We start from the raw sequence: 18377 nt of genomic DNA, 5'->3' as shown, positions 1-18377 counted from the left end.
TTCTTTTCTCATTTGGTCATGCTGGTCCAGCACCAAGCAGGAAGGATTCGTGCTCATTTGCTCAGCAGGATGTCGATACTCTGAGGTTTGGTTTGGTGATTTGTCAACGTGCATTTCAAGGCTTACAGCTATCTCAGCAGAACATCACTCAAGTGGTCGGTGGGGTGGGTTGAGAACTGGCTGAGTGGCAGAGCTCAGAGGGTTGGCATCAGCGGCGCGGAGTCTGGTTGGAGGCCGGTAACCAGTGGTGTGCCCCAGGGGTCAGTACTGGGCCCAGCCTTGTTTAACTTCTTCATCAACGACCTGGATGAAGAGTTAGAGTGTACCCTCAGCAAGTTTGCTGATGACACCAAACTGGGAGGAATGGTGGATACACCAGCAGGCTGTGCTGCCATCCAGCGTGACCTGGACAGGCTGGAGAGTTGGGCAGAGAGGAACCTGATGAGGTTCAACCAGGGCAAGGGCAGGGTCCAGCCCCTGGGGAGGAACAACCCCAGGCACCAGTACAGGCTTGGGGCGGACCTGCTGGGAACAGCTCTGTGGAGAGGGACTGGGAGTGCTGGGGGACGACAGGGTGACCATGAGCCAGCAGCGTGCCCTGGGTGCCAAGAAGGCCAATGGGAGGATCCTGGGGTGCATCAGGAGGAGTGTGGGCAGCAGGTCCAGGGAGGTTCTCCTCTCCCTCTGCTCTGCCCTTGTGAGGCCCCATCTGCAGTGCTGTGTCCAGTGCTGGGCTCCCCACTTCAAGAAAGATGAGGAGCTACTGGAGAGAGTCCAGCGCAGGGCTACGAGGATGAGGAGGGGACTGGAGCATCTCTCCTGCGAGGAGAGGCTGAGGGAGCTGGGCTTGTTCAGCCTGGAGAAGAGAAGGCTGCGAGGGGACCTTAGAAATGCCTCTAAATATCTGCAGGGTGGGGGTCAGGAGGATGGGGCCAAGCTCTTTCCAGTGGTGCCCAGCGACAGCACTAGGGGCAACGGGCACAAACTGAAGCAGAGGAAGCTCCAGCTGAACCCGAGGAAGAACTTCTTCCCTCTGAGGGTGACGGAGCCCTGGCCCAGGCTGCCCAGGGAGGTTGTGGTGTCTCCTTCCAAACCCGCCTGGACAAGGTCGTCTACAACCTACTGCAGGTGACCCTGCTTCGGCAGGGGGTTGGGCTGGGTGACCCACAGAGGGCCCTTCCAACCCCGACCATTCTGTGATTCTGCGGCTCAGCAGCAAACGCTGGAACACAGTTTGTAATATTAAAAAAAGAATAAATAGCAAAACATTTATTGCTGCTACTAAAAAAACCACACTTCAGCCCAGGTTAGCATTGCTGACTTTAAGGAATGAAACCCGTTTTGTGACGGGATGTTCTTACCGCGTTGACGAGCTAATTTGTGGCTGTCGGTAACCAGCGCCAGGCACCGCGGCGGTCGGGGCAGAAGGGAGGGTTCGAGTCCGACACGTCCAGGGACTGCGCGGTTCATCGCATCACCCCCCCCCCCACCAGGGCGGGAGGCGCGGCTGCTGCCGGCACAGACCCTGCCCCACCGGTACCGCAGCCCGCGCCCAGCGCCGTTCCGCGCTGAGAGCCATCCAGCGCCGCCGCCTCCCGCCTCGACGCGCCAGCCAGGACCCCTCCCGCCAGGACCCCGCCGGAGCTGCACGCGCCGCTCGCCTGACCGCCGCCGGCGCTCCGAGGCGGCGCCGCACGCAGGCGATGGCAATGGGCACCCCGCGGCACGCAGGCGGTGAAAGGGCACCACGCGGCACGGAAGGACCCCGCGAAGGGAGGCAGCGCCCGTGAGGGGAGCCGGGCCGGGGGCTGCGCGGCGGGAGCAGGGCCCTCGCTCCCCGGCGGACGGGCGCGGGGTGGAGCCGGCAGCGCCGGGAATCGCCCGCCGGGGGCCCCCCCAGACCCAAAGCGCCGTGTGTGCCCGGTGCGTCCCCCAGCTTCCTCTTGTTGAGGACAGGGTGGGAGGCCACTGGAGCCAATCCTGAGGGGAGAAGAGGGTAAAGGCATTTGTGGGGCACAGAGAAAGGCAGAGGGAGGGCTCTGGGTGTCAGCCGAGGGCAGACGGAGAGCTGTGGGCTGCACCAAACGGCACCTGTAGAGCTGCAAGCCACACCAGAGGGCAAACAGAGCGGCCTGGAAAGCACAAAAGCAGAAATGGAGGCCCTTGGGAGGCACCAAAATACCCTTTTGCAGCTGCTCGATTCTCCCGAAAGGCCCACGCCAGTCCTTAGGGCACATGGAAAGGCAAAGACACATGCCTCATCTACCCATGGCACTGCTCGCACAGAGGCACAGAGACTGGGGCTGCTTGCTTGTCTTGCCACCTCAAACTTCAAACGTAGCTTAGGGGGAATGAGGGGGGGTCCCTGGCAGGCTCCCTCCAGCAGCCCTGCTCCAAAAATGCGAACGTCTGCAGATAGCTGGCAGGCAGAAAGGGCTAGCCTGGAAAGCTGTTGCTCAGCCTCCTCTGCCCATGGCACTGCTTGCACAGAGGCACAGAGACTGGGGCTGCTTGCTTGTCTTGCCACGTCAAACGTCAAATCTAGCCTGGGAATGGGGGTGGTCCCTGCCAGGTTCCTTCGCAGCCCTGCTTCGAAAATGCGAACCTGTGCAGATAGCTGGCAGCCAGAAGGAGCTAGCCTGGAAAGGTGTTGCTCAGCCTCATCTGCCCATGGCACTGCTCACACAGAGGCACAGAGACTGGGGCTGCTTGCTTGTCTTGCCACCTCAAACTTCACACGTAGCCTGGGAACGGGGAGGGTCCCTGCCAGGCTCCTTCGCAGCCCTCCTTCGAAAATGCAAACGTCTGCAGATAGTTGGCAGGCAGAAGGGGCTAGCCAGGAAAGCTGTTGCTCAGCCTCATATGCCCGCCCATGGCACTGCTCGCACAGAGGCACAGAGACTGGGGCTGCTTGCTTGTCTTGCCACCTCAAACTTCAAACGTAGCTTAGGACGTACGTGCCGGTCGCCTCGGGCAGCCCTGCTCCGAAAATGCGAAAGTCTGCAGATAGCTGGCAGGCAGAAGGGGCTAGCCTGGAAAGGTGTTGCTCAGCCTCATCTGCCCATGGCACTGCTTGCACAGAGGCACAGAGACTGGGGCTGCTTGCTTGTCTTGCTACCTCAAAGTTCACACGTAGCCTGGGAACGGAGAGGGTCCCTGCCAGGCTCCTTCGCAGCCCTGCTTCGAAAATGCGAACGTCTGCAGATAGCTGGCAGGCAGAAGGGGCTAGCCTGGAAAGCTGTTGCTCAGCCTCATCTGCCCATGGCACTGCTCGCACAGAGGCACAGAGACTGGGGCTGCTTGCTTGTCTTCTCACCTCAAACGTCAAACGTAGCATAGGGGTCCGTGCTGAGAGCCTCGGCAGCCGTATTTCAAATATGCGAAACTGTGCAGATAGCTGGCAGGCAGAAGGGGATAGCCTGGAAAGCTGTTGCTCAGCCTCATCTGCCCATGGCACTGCTCGCACAGAGGCACAGAGACTGGGGCTGCTTGCTTGTCTTACCACCTCAAACTTCAAACGTAGCTTAGGGGGAATGAGGGGGGAGTCCCTGGCAGGCTCCCTCCAGCAGCCCTTCTCCAAAAATGCGAACGTCTGCAGATAGCTGGCAGCCAGAAGGAGGTAGCCTGGAAAGGTGTTGCTCAGCCTCATCTGCCCATGGCACTGCTCACACAGAGGCACAGAGACTGGGGCTGCTTGCTTGTCTTGCCACCTCAAACTTCACACGTAGCCTGGGAACGGGGAGGGTCCCTGCCAGGCTCCTTCGCAGCCCTCCTCCGAAAATGAGAAAGTCTGCAGGTAGCTGGCAGGCAGAAGGGGCTAGCCTGGAAAGCTGTTGCTCAGCCTCATCTGCCCATGGCACTGCTCGCACAGAGTCACAGAGACTGGGGCTGCTTGCTTGTCTTGCCACCTCAAACTTCACACGTAGCCTGGGAACGGGGAGGGTCCCTGCCAGGCTGCTTCCGCAGCCCTCCTCCGAAAATGCGAAAGTCTGCAGATAGCTGGCAGGCAGAAGGGGCTAGCCTGGAAAGCTGTTGCTAAGCCTTTTCTGCCCATGGCACTGCTCGCACAGAGGCACAGAGACTGGGGCTGCTTGCTTGTCTTCTCACCTCAAACGTCAAATGTAGCATAGGGTTCCGTGCTGAGAGCCTCGGCAGGCGTATTTCAAATATGCGAAACTGTGCAGATAGCTGGCAGGCAGAAGGGGATAGCCTGGAAAGCTGTTGCTCAGCCTCATCTGCCCATGGCACTGCTCGCACAGAGGCACAGAGACTGGGGCTGCTTGCTTGTCTTGCCACCTCAAACTTCACACGTAGCCTGGGAACGGGGAGGGTCCCTGCCAGGCTCCTTCGCAGCCCTCCTTCGAAAATGCAAACGTCTGCAGATAGTTGGCAGGCAGAAGGGGTTAGCCTGGAAAGCTGTTGCTCAGCCTCATATGCCCGCCCATGGCACTGCTCGCACAGAGGCACAGAGACTGGGGCTGCTTGCTTGTCTTGCCACCTCAAACTTCAAACGTAGCTTAGGACGTACGTGCTGGTCGCCTCGGGCAGCCCTGCTCCGAAAATGCGAACCTGTGCAGATAGTTGGCAGGCAGAAGGGGCTAGCCTGGAAAGCTGTTGCTCAAGCTCGTGTGCCCATGGCACTGCTTGCACAGAGGCACAGAGACTGGGGCTTCTTGCTTGTCTTGCCACCTCAAAGTTCACACGTAGCCTGGGAACGGAGAGGGTCCCTGCCAGGCTCCTTCGCAGCCCTGCTTCGAAAATGCGAACGTCTGCAGATAGCTGGCAGGCAGAAGGGGCTAGCCTGGAAAGGTGTTGCTCAGCCTCATCTGCCCATGGCACTGCTCGCACAGAGGCACAGAGACTGGGGCTGCTTGCTTGTCTTGCCACCTCAAACTTCAAACGTAGCATAGGGGTCCGTGCCGAGAGCCTCGGCAGCCCTATTTCAAACATGCGAAACTGTGCAGATAGCTGGCAGCCAGAAGGGGCTAGCCTGGAAAACTGTTGCTCAGCCTCATGTGCCCATGGCACTGCTCGCACAGAGTCACAGAGACTGGGGCTGCTTGCTTGTCTTGCCACCTCAAACTTCACACGAAGCCTGGGAACGGGGAGGGTCCCTGCCAGGCTCCTTCGCAGCCCTCCTTCGAAAATGCAAACGTCTGCAGATAGCTGGCAGCCAGAAGGGGCTAGCCTGGAAAGCTGTTGCTCAGCCTCATCTGCCCACCCATGGCACTGCTCGCACAGAGGCACAGAGACTGGGGCTGCTTGCTTGTCTTGTCACCTCAAACTTCACACGTAGCCTAGGAACGGGGAGGGTCCCTGCCAGGCTCCTTTCGCCAAAAGGAGCGAAGTGAGGGAATGGACGAGGGGTGCAGCAGGACTGCTTAATCATGTGCACAGCAAAGATTTTGAAGGAAAAGGTGTCTTTCCATGCCCTTCTGTCTTGAGAAACACTCCCCGATCCTCTTCCATTAGAACACAGAACACTACAGCCACACCAGACGTGCCTGAAACGTTTCTTTAAGCCTTGTATTTGCCGATATGTTCCCGGGCTATGATCATCCTTTGAATCTGAGCAGTTCCTTCATAAATCTGAAAAGAAGAATTACAATAATGTTAGCTGATTTTTGTTTTGTGTTGTTTTTAATATTTTAACAGATCTTTCTACACGTGTAAACCTTCATAGCACTACCCCTGTGTGGGTTAGGGCGTGCCAAAAGACAGAGAAAACTGAACAAAATTCCAGTGTGTCTGGAGTAACTACAGCGGGCTGAATGCAATAAATCCCACACGAGATCCCAAGTGACCGTCTTGTTCTCTCCGATGCGCTCAGCAAAACTCAGTAAGGTTCTCATGGAATTAACAGAGGTAGTGAGTAAAGAAGGATGGGGGAAATGTCTTCTCTGGGGAAGAAAATACGTAACTTAGGCTTCACAAAGCGGGTTTGGAAACGGTGGGTGGAGGGGAGGAGGTGACCTGCGCTGGAAGTGCTGCATTTCCTTTGACTAGCCTTTCAAGGCCATAGCAAACGGTCCCTTTCATCCATTTATTCCCACTACTCTTTCTGAACTAATACTGTCTTCAACACACTATTTCCTCCTTTTTTTCTTGAGCATGTATTTTTACATTTTCCTCCAGAAACAGAGCTCAGGGGCTGAAGTCTTTCAGCTCCCAGCTCTGCCAAAGCGAATCTTTGGCAGATTGCTCAGAGGTATGGAATTTCACTTTGTCTGTAGTCATAAAACGGGGATAATCCTCCCAAGAACCTTAGGCAGCTTTGCAGAAATAAAGACGCTGTAACCTGTGGTCACATTAGGGTGGAGCCTGACAGCAAAAAAGCCCAATCATGACAAATTCAGTTACTCATTCATTTCCCCAGTTGCAGGAGTGTGATTAATACGAAGAACCTTTAGATTCCAAACCAGCAGTTTTCTGTCCTGAGGTAGAGAAAAATTCTCAGCTAGTGAGAATAGTTTTGAAGTCAGCAATAAACGAAATTTCAACTACCTAGAATCTTCAGAATGACACCTATTACAGCGCTGCGGGTCACGGCCCACATACATTTCTTGTTGTCCTCTATTTCGGTGTGTTTTTTTCTAGTCATTATTAATGTCAGGAAGATGTGAAAAGATAAAAGATTCCTGGTTTTCCTGAACATAATTCAATCATTCTTTCCGAATAAAGAACTGTAGCATAGTATATGCTACGAGAAGAATTATGATGGGGAATAATTTCTTGGTAATAACGCTGAAGAAAAAGATCTGGGGATTATGAGCCACTATGGGCTAAATATGAGTAAATATGGGAACATTTTGTTGGGGGTTTTGTTCTGGGCTTTTTTTTTTTTTTTTTTTAAAGGCTAATCACTGCAGGCTGCGCCACACTTCTGTTAATGAACACACACAAGATAACTAACACGTGACACTCAGTGCTGGTGATATCTCAGGTGAAGTAAAGCCCAGCTTACGACACCAAAGTTTCAGGCAGAAGGTTCAGAGCACAGCAAGAAGTGATGCAGAGCCTGGGAAGCAGAAAAAAAAAAAAAACACCCCTAAACCAACCCCCACCGTGACTGATGAGGAATGAGGCAGAAGCTGTTGGAGTGTTCTCCTCTAGACTCAACGAGGAGGGAGGCAAGCGGCACACTCGGTGCAGCCACCGCGCGTCGCTTGTTCTGTGCGCCCGCTTTGGGTATGACAAGGCACAGGATGCGATTTCCAGCGACCGTTCTCTGCACCAGGTATGGGGCTGAGGGGAAGACGCAGCTGTTCCTCTTGGGCAGGTTAAGCTGTTGATCTCATGCACACAGAGTTTTGTAGGCAAGAATTTGCCTGATTTGCATGCCCTTTTTTTAAATGGAAGGATTATTGCTCTCAGCCTCAAAACTTCTATGTGTGTGCACGTCACCATTTCAAATAAGTAGCCATTAGTTTATTTTATATAAAATGTATGCATGACTGTACAGATTGCATCCTCTCTTTTACTCACCTGGTAGATTTTAGCATCTCTCATGAGTTTTTCCACAGGATATTCAGTATTAAATCCATTTCCTCCAAAAATCTGCACTGCGTCCATAGCTACTTGGTTCGCAACATCACCGGCGAAGGCCTTTGCGATGGAAGCGTAGTAGGTGTTCCTGCGGCCAGCGTCGACTTCCCACGCAGCCCTCTGGTAAGCCATCCTGGCCAGCTCCACTTTCATGGCCATTTCAGCAAGCATGAAAGACACTGCTTGGTGCTGTGGTTGAGGAAACAAACCATGTTAACGTTGCCTGCCTAAAACCCTCTGACATCCAAGCAGAATAAAGTCTTCTTAATATCTTAATTTGCAAGCTCAGCGCGCTCAGGAAATCATACTTGAGTTCTCCAGAATTTGGATCAGGCTCTCAAAATCATGGAATCATGGAATAGAATCATGGAATAGTAAGGGTTGGAAGGGACCTTAAAGATCATCTGGGTCCAACCCCCTGCCATCAGCAGGGACCCCTCCCACCAGCCCAGGGTGCTCAGAGCTCCATCCAACCTGGCCCTGAGCCCTGCCAGGGAGGGGGCAGCCACAGCTTCTCTGGGCAGCCTGGGCCAGTGCTTCACCACCCTCAGAGGGAAGAATTTCTTTCCTGTGTCTACTCTAAATCTGCCCTCTTTTAGTTTAGAGCCGTTCCCCCTTGTCCTATCACTGCACCCCCTTGTGAAAAGCCCCTCTCCATCCTTCCTGTCGGCCCCTCCAGGCACTGGCAGCTGCTCTAAGGTCACCCCGGAGCCTTCTCTCCTCCAGGCTGAGCAGCCCCAGTTCCCTCAGCCTGTCCTCGGAGGAGAGGTGCTCCAGCCCTCCAGTTATCACTTCACGTTTTGATTCCCCTTTCCATCCCTCGGTGTAGCACACCGGTTCACCTCAAGCCCCGTTTCTGAACCGTTTGGGCCACCCAGACTTTTAAGTTTTTAATTCTAAAATCCACTTAGTCACAGGGATTAAGTATTGATTGATGAAGTTGTGCTTTCCTTTTTATGAGATCTGTATTTAGTCGGATGTTTATGGATATTTCTTTAAGCCAGGAAAGCAGTGTGATTGGCAATGTGTTCCGTTAGTATTAATACTGTGAGTCTTGTGTCCCTGCCTCAGGGAGATTTCCTCCTTCCCTGAAAATCCCTGCTCATGAGCATTGAAGAGCTTCAGTGTGTCCTGACAGTTTCAGGGTTTTGGGTGGAGTTTCCTTTGTGATTTTGCTATTATCATCAATAAATTACTGAAGAATCCCAGGAGTTACTGCATAACTAGATTTACTCAGATAGCGCTGACCTATATACTTGAAAAGCCAAGCAGTGGCAGAGATACCATAAATCTCACGTCCTGAATGTAAAGGAACAACGCTGAAAATTCACTCGTAGTACATCAGGTATGAAAACGCAGCTTTTGGATATACTTATTTTTATATATTTAACTTACTTCAACAATTGGTTTCCCAAAGGTTTTTCTTTCCAAGGCATATTTGGTAGCTTCATCGAGCGCTCTTTTTGCTAACCCAACAGCACCAGCTGCTACCTGAATTAAACACAGCACAGCATGAAAATCGGAAAATATAAAGGGAATTTCTAAGTAACTTCTTTCTGATACTTACGGGTGGTCTGGTCTTATCAAAAGCTCCCATTGCGATTTTAAAGCCAGCTCCTTCACCTAGTAATACATTTTCTTTCGGAACTCTGACATCTTCAAAGACAATACCTCTTGTGTCGGAGCAGCGCTGGCCCATGTTCATTTCCTGTACAGGGAAGTTGACAGAGGTGCAACTCAATGGGATTCTGCCAAGGTGCAACACATTTTCATTCTTCAGTTTACTCAAAGCATCAGGTAATTTTTTTTTCCCCCAAACACTTTGGCTTTGTCTAAAAATCATCACGTACACAACAAACACTAGCTTTGCATTTACAGATCGCCATGCCCGTAGTTTGTCCAAGCAGTTTCCTGTCTCTGTTTGTGAAATCGATTCTGCAGCCGTAATCATTCGTTTGTCTTTCTTTCCCCAAAGAGAACTAGCCCAGGGTGTCCAGTGTGAACGGCGGATTGTTGCGTTACCGCTTTAGAAGCGAATGAAAACTCATGGCTTGTCAAAGCAGAGGTACGCTCCTCACCTTTCTTCCGACTTGGATTCCAGGGCTATTCGCTTCCACAATGAATCCAGTAAAGGCTTTGCCTGCGGGAGCTTTTGGGTCTGGATCGGTACGCGCTAGCAGAAAATACCTGGTGTAAAACAGAGACGAGGGCAGTCCGTTTCTCCTCGCAATTAACGATCAGGTACTTTTTTAGCTAACACATGGGATGCTTTTATGTGTCTTTCTACCATATAATAGATCTGCCACTCAGTTAACAACCCTTTGGCCCTGCCAAAAATAAACGGAGAGGCAGCGAGAGAGAGGAAGTGTCAGTGCGTCTCTTACTGCCAAAGTCCAGATTTACTACAGTCACCTCAGGTCAGCACGCAAAGGTCCTTCACCTTTTCCATGTATTTTAAGTCTTAACATTCCCATCGGCTTCACGCACAGTACAACAGAAACCACTTCACAGCACGTACGTAAAAATCAGGAATCACAGTACTGCGTGCAGAACCTTCAAGTTATCAGCTGATTTCGAAGATCTCAGTTTTGTTCTGCTAAGTATAAGCTATAAAGGAGTTTTTTTCCGTTAGAAATCAAACAGTGCTAAATCACACTGATGGTGCTCAGTAACATCAAAGAGAGCTGGTTGGTTGGCAAGCTCTTTCCAGTGGTGCCCTGCGACAGGACAAGGGGCAACGGGCACAAACTGAGGCACAGGAAGTTCTGTCTGAACACGAGGAAGAACTTCTTCCCTCTGAGGGTGCCGGAGCCCTGGCCCAGGCTGCCCAGGGAGGCTGTGGAGTCTCCTTCTCTGGAGATATTCCAGACCCGCCTGGACAAGGTCCTCTACAACCTGCTGTTGGTGACCCTGCTTCGGCAGGAGGGTTGGACTAGATGACCCACAGAGGTCCCTTCCAACCCCTACCATTCTGTGATTCTGTGATTCTGTGGTAGATTCTCCTTGAGGGGTCTGCCTTGAACAGAGAAATAAATAACAAGAAAATCCAGCTTTAGACATAAATGTGTCAAGTTTTTCCTCTTGAATTCAAAAGAATCTGTGTGGTGGGGATGAGCATGCTCTTGTGTGAGACGTGATGAAGGAGGTCTGTGTTGTAAAGCACCTCCACAGACGCCACAGCAAAACCTGGATCCGTTGGCACTGGGCAAATGTCTTCCCTTAGCAAAATAAAAGGTCACACCACAATGCTGGCATTTTTCTGTCTTCACTGGAAGTGAGAGACGTTTCCAGCAGAATCAGAAGCAACTGATCTGGGCCACCACAGCCACAGAGCAAGGTCCCTTGTAACAGGAGCCTCTTGAGCACTGGGCCAGTTAACTCTGACTGGTGCTGCCCTTCCCGGAAGAGACAGCGGAACTGGTTTTGTTTGACAGCAGCAAAAATTGAGAGGCCTTCTTGAGCGGAGTTGTCCCGTCATCGCTCAGTGTCCATGTGAGACGCTGCACGGCCCTGCCTCACACGGCCCTGCCTCACACCTTGCCCTGACGAACTGGTCACAGGTCCAAGGGCAGCGAGATGCACCATGACGAAGGCTCAGCTTTGTGCCAGACCTTCAGAGAACCGCTGGTGTCTAACTGGGGGGCGTGGGGGGCACCTCAGGTCGGAACAGAGTAACAGAATGGGACGCCAGTCAAAAGCCAACACACCAGTTTGCTTTCCCACCGTTTGTGATCCACATCTTCTGACCATTGATGACATATTCGTCTCCTTTCTTCTCAGCCTTGGTTTTTATACCGGCCACGTCAGAGCCTGCGCCAGGCTCGGTTACGCAGTAAGCCTAGAAGAAAAGAAAATGCCAAATATTGAGGAATAAAACTCTGGTTTTAAGCAACCAGAAATTATTGCAGAATCACGTGCACCAAACTGATCTGTAAAAGTCTTAAGTGGACTGTGTGGAAAACCCCAAAATACTACAGCGAAAAACCCCAACAGCTGTCTGAGCAAGAGTCCAAGCACATAGGGTTAGTTCTCCTTATAAATCCATAATAATAATTGGAATGATCTTCTAATGATAACCAGAACCATTCTGTAACTTTTAATAAGTCACCCCCCTCCCTTATGCTTCACAAACTCTGACACGAAAGCTGACGATCTTTGAAATCTGAAAGTAAGAGCACAGAGTAAAATTTTATGGGAACCGTGCTCTTCATTTCATGAGGCTTAGTTTCTCCCATTTTAACGCACTGCACATAAATCTTTACATCTTTCTATGTGACAAGTTCTGCTTAAATATCACCTGACATCCCTAAGTGCAGTTTAATGCCCATCTGATTGCGTCTGTGCTCCTACAAACCTTGCATTTTCCTTACACCCCTGCAGCTTCCCTTGAGAGTGAATTCAAAGGCGTTAATTTCCTGGAAGCGACTTCGGATGCTTTTCCAGGCAGTATCTTCTGTTTGCTTCCTGCTTACATCTAATTCAGTACTCCCTGGCTTTCAGTAAACGCCACGGTTTGTTTAAAAACCAACACAGGCTAAGTTGTGAGTAGATATCAGTGTTTTAAACAGCCCAAAAAACCCAATGAATGTAATTTCGGAACATTCTACAGTGTTCCCAAGTCCTACTTACACACATAAGTGGTTCCTCTATCATTCTTCCCAAGTATTTCTTCTGCTGCTGCTCATTTCCCGCAATGATTACTGGCATTTCCTGAAAGAAAATGAAATATTTAGAGCGTTAAGCCACCTTTCTAAAGGGCACGGACTCCAGCTGAAAGGAGGCAGGAAGGGACAGCGCTTACCCCTAGGGAGTTCCCCTCAATGGCAGTCTGAACCCCCGTGCATCCGTACGCTAACTCTTCCGTTATAAGGCAGGACTCAAAAGTGCCGAGGCCCAGACCACCTACAGTTCAAATATTTCACTGACTAAAACGAGGCTGAAGTGGAACACATCAGTGAGCAACAAAAATTAATTATCGGAAACACATTCCCCCTCATGCATTTGATTGTGCCCTGTGTTCGATCAGACATTCCCACGCAAGCGTTCCAAAGAAAAGTTTTCTCAGAGTAGTAACAGATGACTTAAAAATCACATTTATCCGTTGCAGGGTGACGGGCTTGACGTGGGACAACTGCGAGAATGCACTGCCAAAGCCTTTCAACTACCTCACATCTGAGAATCTTCTGAAGAGTTCTTAGGAAGCAGAGGAAGGGCGACACGGGCTCCTGAGCTACCACAGCACTCAGGAATACAAAAACCAAGCATCGGTCAGAAAACCAACCCGGTAATCTGCTCCCGACAGCAGCCAGCACTTTGGCAAGTGGATAAAAACGCAGTAACGATACAGCTATACGTCCTCAGAATATTTTCCTCAGCCTTCAGGTGACTTCCTCAGCCACAAGTTTCCTTGGTCTCTCTGTCAGCCAGCCCCTGACAAGAGATTTCTTCTGGGGATTTGCCCGCTCTCTTTTTGCCCCCACGTACAATTTGAGCACCGGTGTCATCCAGGGGTAACGAGCCACACAAATTAACTCTGCACTTAGTGTGGAGCCACCTCCTTTCACTTGCTCTGGCCCTGCTGCCTTCGGGTCGCACCAAAGGGACGGTGAGCTAGCGGTCCCTTCTCAGACGCCCCACCACGCTGACGGCTGCGGTGTTTCTCACTCAGCAGCTGTTCTGTACCTTTTACCATCTTTGTCACCTTTTTAGGAATCTCCTCCCTTCCCACGACACCCTTTCCAGGTGGCAGGATCAGGCTGCTTAAAGAACTGCAGAGGCAAGCGCAGTTTGGATTCAGGCAGCAGCAGAATTATGCCTTCTGCTTTTTTCATCATTCTCTTCTTAATTTCTGACCTGAAGTTTATGGCTTTGACCACTTGTGGGCATTTTGCTGACATCTTCACAACACTTTATATTCTAACCCCCCAAATCTTGTTTTTTTTTCAGAGGCACTAACTTGCTCAGACGACACCATTTGCTCTGGGAAGCCTGGATTGCTTCTTTCCTTTCCTGGGTGCATCATTTTTCCTGTTCTGATTTTCGTCTGCCATTTTAACAGTTGCCCAGTTTCACAGCCTTCCCCTGCAGTTCTTCACACCTTTTCGACACGGAGTAACTCGGTATTCCCAGCTAACTCTGTGACCTCCCTGGGGACACCCTCTCCCTGGTTCTTCAGCCCAAGCGCCAGCCAGTCTGTGCTGCTGATTTTTCCGCTATGAAACCAGCTGATTTTTCACATTAATTTCCAAAGTCTGAGCATTTTATACCACCCAGGTGTTCACAGGCTTATCAGCTCCTGCAGCAAACTCCATTTATTTTTTGTGCCCTGACTTCCTTTTAGGAAAACCCCACGGCGTGCCGGAGGCGTGTCTGCTCCACTGTACTTCATCGTGTTGTTAACTTACGCGGTGCATCAGGCTGACTGGGGTGCATTTTCCCTGCTCTCCCTTGCAGACCTTGTAAAGGAATGGCGTCCAGTTTGTCCCTTCTAAGTTTTAATTTAATGCTCTTTCAGCCTCGAGTTTCCCTAGAATTTGTGGCTGCTCCTCACAATTACTCCTTTTGTCTCTTTCTTCCTTATTAATTAAATTTTTGATAAAAGGTCCACCCTCCGCTGACTCTTCAAAAATACAGGCTCTGCTAGGGACAATTCCCCAGCTTCGTTTTCAGGTAATATAAATGCAAAAGGAAAATCTGAAATGTAACGTTTCTTTCCAAGGTCAGTCACACACCGAAGCACTGCCGTACCGCACGGCACCTAAACTGGAACACCGTCCTTCCGGACTAAACTCGGAAATTGCTCCGGCCTGCGTCAGAAACGAGATCAAAACGCGATCTTCTGACCCCTCCGCCCCACCAGCGGCCGCGCCGCGCCAGGGGACCGTCGGGCAGCTGTCGCCACGGTAGAAAACCTGGTCACAAATTAGGAAATCGTGATCTGCCCAGTTTGTGGCCAGACGACGTCTGCCCCCGGCACCAGCTGCAGGCGCCAGCCTGCCTGCTGAGGAAGTTTAGAGCGTCGAGTGGGCGACTGTTCGTTTTATACGGAACATATAAATCTCCTCAAAGGCCTTTTCTTTGTTTTATTTTACAGATGAAAAAGAACGGTTACTTACCGCAGCTCTCCGGTATGTGCGAATTCATAAGACCAAGCTCCCAAGCTCGTTTTATGAGCGGCAGAGGATACTGGAACAGACAGGCAGAATCACTTCCGGATTCGTCACCGTTAACATTATAAATTTGACACAGATTAAGATAAAAATCGACTTTTCCCCCCCTACTCTATGGTAATTTACCTCTCCAGTTTTGTCGTACTGTGCAGCAACAGGAATAACTTCTTCCACAGCAAATTTCCGAGCAGTGGCTTGAAACTCTTTCTGTTCATCAGTCAGTTCTAGCAAAAAAACAACGTAAAAAAACCCACCTCGCAAATTCCGTACTCTTTTTCATTCTGCCAGTTGTCAGGTGACGAGAAAAGAAGAACCAAGCATGAGTTCCTCCCAGGACAACCCAGACCGCGCGGACCCGCCTCCCCGTGCCTCTCCAGCAACCAAGCGGCTCGACCTCCTCCTTCGCTCCAGAGAAAACCCGCGCTGATCTCTGACCGACTCATCCGCACGCCAGCGGCGACGCAGCGGGGAGCGCTGCGTAACGGAGGAGGAGACAGAGGCAGAGCGGCGTTCCTCATCTGGTGGTTCTGGCTACTCGCTCCAAACGTCTGGCTGCTAAATCTGCTCTTACCTACGTACCAGGCCTAAACGGGGGGGAATTTCTTTACAACCGCATTCCGCTAAGACTACAGACAGTTATTTTAACATTGTAAAAGCCAACTTGAGATCATTCTTCAAAGCTGAGGGAACTCTGGCAATGAAAAAGCTGAAGACAGACATCAGTTCGAAAAAGAATAAAACCCCATAAACATCACAAACGTGCCCGGCTTTCCTCAGCTGGAGAGGAAAGTGATTTTGGTTTTCAAATGGTTTTTTAAAAGAGGACAGAAATCTACTCAGAAGAAACCCCTTGTAAATTCCCACCGAACCGCAGCGCGGCTGGCTTTCCTCCTAACTCTGATTTGTCCGTAATGCCGTATTCCTCCGCAAACCTGTCGTACTTACCAAAGCTGAAGCCAGCCCCGGGCCTCTTGGCGTGTGCGCTGGGAGCGGGTTTGCTGGAGCGCGGCCTCCACCCGCGCCCCGCCACGGCTCGCAGCATCTGCTGAGGAAGCAAGCAGACGGGTGTGAGATCTCCGCCGCTCCCGCGCGCCGCAGCGGGGAGAGCACAAGGCAGGACCAGGGGGAGACGAGGCGTTTCCACAGAAAACGGAAAACGTCTGCGAAGGTAAAGGGTGACGAAGCACAGGCCGGCCGCTGCTGGGCACGGGACCGCCGATGAGGGCATCGTAGTTCGGGACCGTGCTTGCCAGCAGGCACTGCGTTGCGCCTGGACCGCTCGCCACCGCCAGCCGCTGCGGCACGGTGCGTCACAGGATGGTCGGGGTTGGAAGGGACCTCTGGGGGTCACCCAGCCCAACCCCCTGCCCAAGCAGGGTCACCCAGAGCAGGCTGCACAGCACCACGTCCAGGTGGGGCTGGAATATCTCCAGAGAAGGAGACTCCACAGCCTCCCTGGGCAGCCTGGGCCAGGGCTTCGGCACCCTCAGAGGGAAGAAGTTCTTCCTCACGTTCAGACGGAACTTCCTCTGCTCCAGTTTGTGCCTGTTGTCCCTTGTCCTGTCGCTGGGCACCACTGGAAAGAGCTTGGCCCCGTCCTCCTGACCCCCACCCTGCAGATACTTAGAGGCATTTCTAAGGTCCCCTCGCAGCCTTCTCTTCTCCAGGCTGAACAAGCCCAGCTCCCTCAGCCTCTCCTCGCAGGAGAGATGCTCCTGTCCCCTCCTCATCCTCGTAGCCCTGCGCTGGACTCTCTCCAGTAGCTCCTCATCTTTCTTGAACTGGGGAGCCCAGAACTGGACACAGCGCTGCAGATGGGGCCTCCCCAGGGCACAGCAGAGGGGGAGGAGAACCTCCCTCGCCCTGCTGCCCACACTCCTCCTCATGCACCCCAGGATCCCATTGGCCTTCGGGGCACCCAGGGCACACTGCTGGCTCATGGTCACCCTGTCGTCCCCCAGCACTCCCAGTCCCTCTCCGCAGAGCTGCTCTCCAGCAGGGCCGCCCCAGCCTGTCCTGGTGCCTGGGGTTGTTCCTCCCCAGGTGCAGGACCCTGCCCTTGCCCTGGTTGAACCTCATCAGGTTCCTCTCTGCCCAGCTCTCCAGCCTGGCCAGGTCGCTGCCTTCCCCCAGCCCCACCTGCCCGGCTGAGCGTTCTCCCCTCGCTGCGGCCGCTGTCGCGCGGTAAAACCAACAGGATCAAACAGCTCCGACAAACCGCTGCAAAGAGCTGGATCCCCCCAAAACATTTCACACCTTATTTTATACGGAAGCGGGCAAGAAGCAGATGGGGCTGAGAAAAAGCCAGGTAATTGTCATAATTTTTGCCACCAGAAAGCTGGGCCTGAAGCAGCCAAAGTCCAGAGCTCGGCGGCGATGCCCAATGCAGAGGCAGCTGCCGAGGTCGTGCCAGAGAACTCGCGCGGCGTCCGCACCCGAGCGGCGCGCAACGTCGTTCCTGTGGGTTACGGCCGGGAACCCGCCGCTCCCGACACCTGGGGGTGCGGCCGACCCCCGCCCACTCAGCTGGCCGCCCCGCTGGCCAGCTCGGTGGGCTGGGCGCCGAGGAACCCGCAGCCATGCTCACGCCCAGTGCCTGCCGCGTCCCAACGCCACCAGAGCCACCGAGGCCACTCGAAGCCACCACAGCCAGCAGAACCACCGGGGCCAGCCGAGTCACGAGGGCCAGCAGAGCCACCAGGGCCAGCAGAACCACCCGGGCCAGCAGAGCCAGCAGAACCACCAAGACCAGCAGAGCCGCCAGGGCCACCAGAACCACCAGGGCCACCAGAACCACCAGGGCCAGCAGAACCACCAAGACCAGCAGAGCCGCCAGGGCCACCAGAACCACCAGGGCCACCAGAACCACCAGGGCCACCAGAACCACCAGGGCCAGCAGAGCCGCCAAGGGCAGTGCGATGCTGGCGAGGCCCCAGGGCCGTGGCCGCCCGCCCCGCCGCCCTTCACCCTTCACCCACTTGGGAGCACAGGGCCGAGGGGGGGGGGGGGGGGGCCGCCCCGTGTCCCGCTCCTCGGCGGGAGGACCCCGGCGCCTCGGCCCGCGGCTGCTCCCGCCGCCCCCCACCCCATGGCCTCCTGCCCGGCCCGGCCCCCCCCGCTCACCCGGCAGGCTCCGAAGGCCGACATCTTGCCCAGGCGACCCGCGGCAGCTGCCGGCGCTGTCCGGCTGGGGCGGCGGTGGGGCCGTGGGGTGCGGGGCCTGGCCTCGCTCTGGGCTGTGACCAAGGCTGAGGGCGGAACGGGGCCGGGTGCTATGTCACAAACACACGGGGCGGGGTGGGGGAAGGGACCTCTGTGGGTCACCCAGCCCAACCCCCTGCCCAAGCAGGGTCACCCACAGCAGGCTGCACAGCACCGCGTCTAGGCGGGGCTGGAATATCTCCAGAGAAGGAGACTCCACAGTCTCCCTGGGCAGCCTGGGCCAGGGCTCCGTCACCCTCAGAGGGAAGAAGTTCTTCCTCGGGTTCAGCTGGAGCTTCCTCTGCTCCAGTTTGTGCCCGTTGCCCCTTGTCCTGTCACTGGGCACCACTGGAAAGAGTCTGGCCCCGTCCTCCTGACCCCCACCCTGCAGATATTTACAGGCATTTCTAAGGTCCCCTCGCAGCCTTCTCTTCTCCAGGCTGAACAAGCCCAGCTCCCTCA

The 18377-nt window shown here is 53.5% G+C and overlaps 1 protein-coding gene and 1 long non-coding RNA gene across 3 annotated transcripts; one reads left to right on the top strand and one right to left on the bottom strand.

Moving 5' to 3' along the window:
- The first annotated feature begins 1761 nt into the window (after positions 1–1761).
- Positions 1762–7022, top strand: LOC142365362 (uncharacterized). The gene is made up of 3 exons (XR_012766454.1): positions 1762–1923; positions 5656–5839; positions 6856–7022. It is a non-coding gene; the product is annotated as an uncharacterized LOC142365362 (long non-coding RNA).
- Positions 5502–17960, bottom strand: LOC142365359 (medium-chain specific acyl-CoA dehydrogenase, mitochondrial-like). 2 transcript variants are annotated; one of them, XM_075446095.1, is made up of 12 exons: positions 17838–17960; positions 15660–15756; positions 14841–14938; positions 14661–14730; positions 12347–12447; positions 12175–12255; positions 11253–11383; positions 9624–9732; positions 9113–9253; positions 8941–9036; positions 7486–7734; positions 5502–5589 (listed from the first exon to the last, which is right to left on the bottom strand). In XM_075446095.1, the coding sequence occupies exons 1-12, from the start codon at positions 17859–17861 to the stop codon at positions 5518–5520; spliced, it is 1269 nt and encodes a 422-aa protein (XP_075302210.1). In that variant the 5' UTR covers positions 17862–17960; the 3' UTR covers positions 5502–5517. The 2 variants fall into 2 exon arrangements, with proteins under 2 accessions (XP_075302210.1, XP_075302209.1); XM_075446094.1 differs by having other exon boundaries at positions 15660–15759; positions 17838–17943.
- Between the last annotated feature and the right edge of the window lie 417 nt (positions 17961–18377).

The sequence above is a fragment of the Opisthocomus hoazin genome, chromosome 36, assembly GCF_030867145.1.
Source record: "Opisthocomus hoazin isolate bOpiHoa1 chromosome 36, bOpiHoa1.hap1, whole genome shotgun sequence".
Classification (NCBI taxonomy): domain Eukaryota; kingdom Metazoa; phylum Chordata; class Aves; order Opisthocomiformes; family Opisthocomidae; genus Opisthocomus; species Opisthocomus hoazin.
Note: the sequence above shows the minus strand (reverse complement) of the source record. Positions and strands in the feature narration are given on the sequence as shown.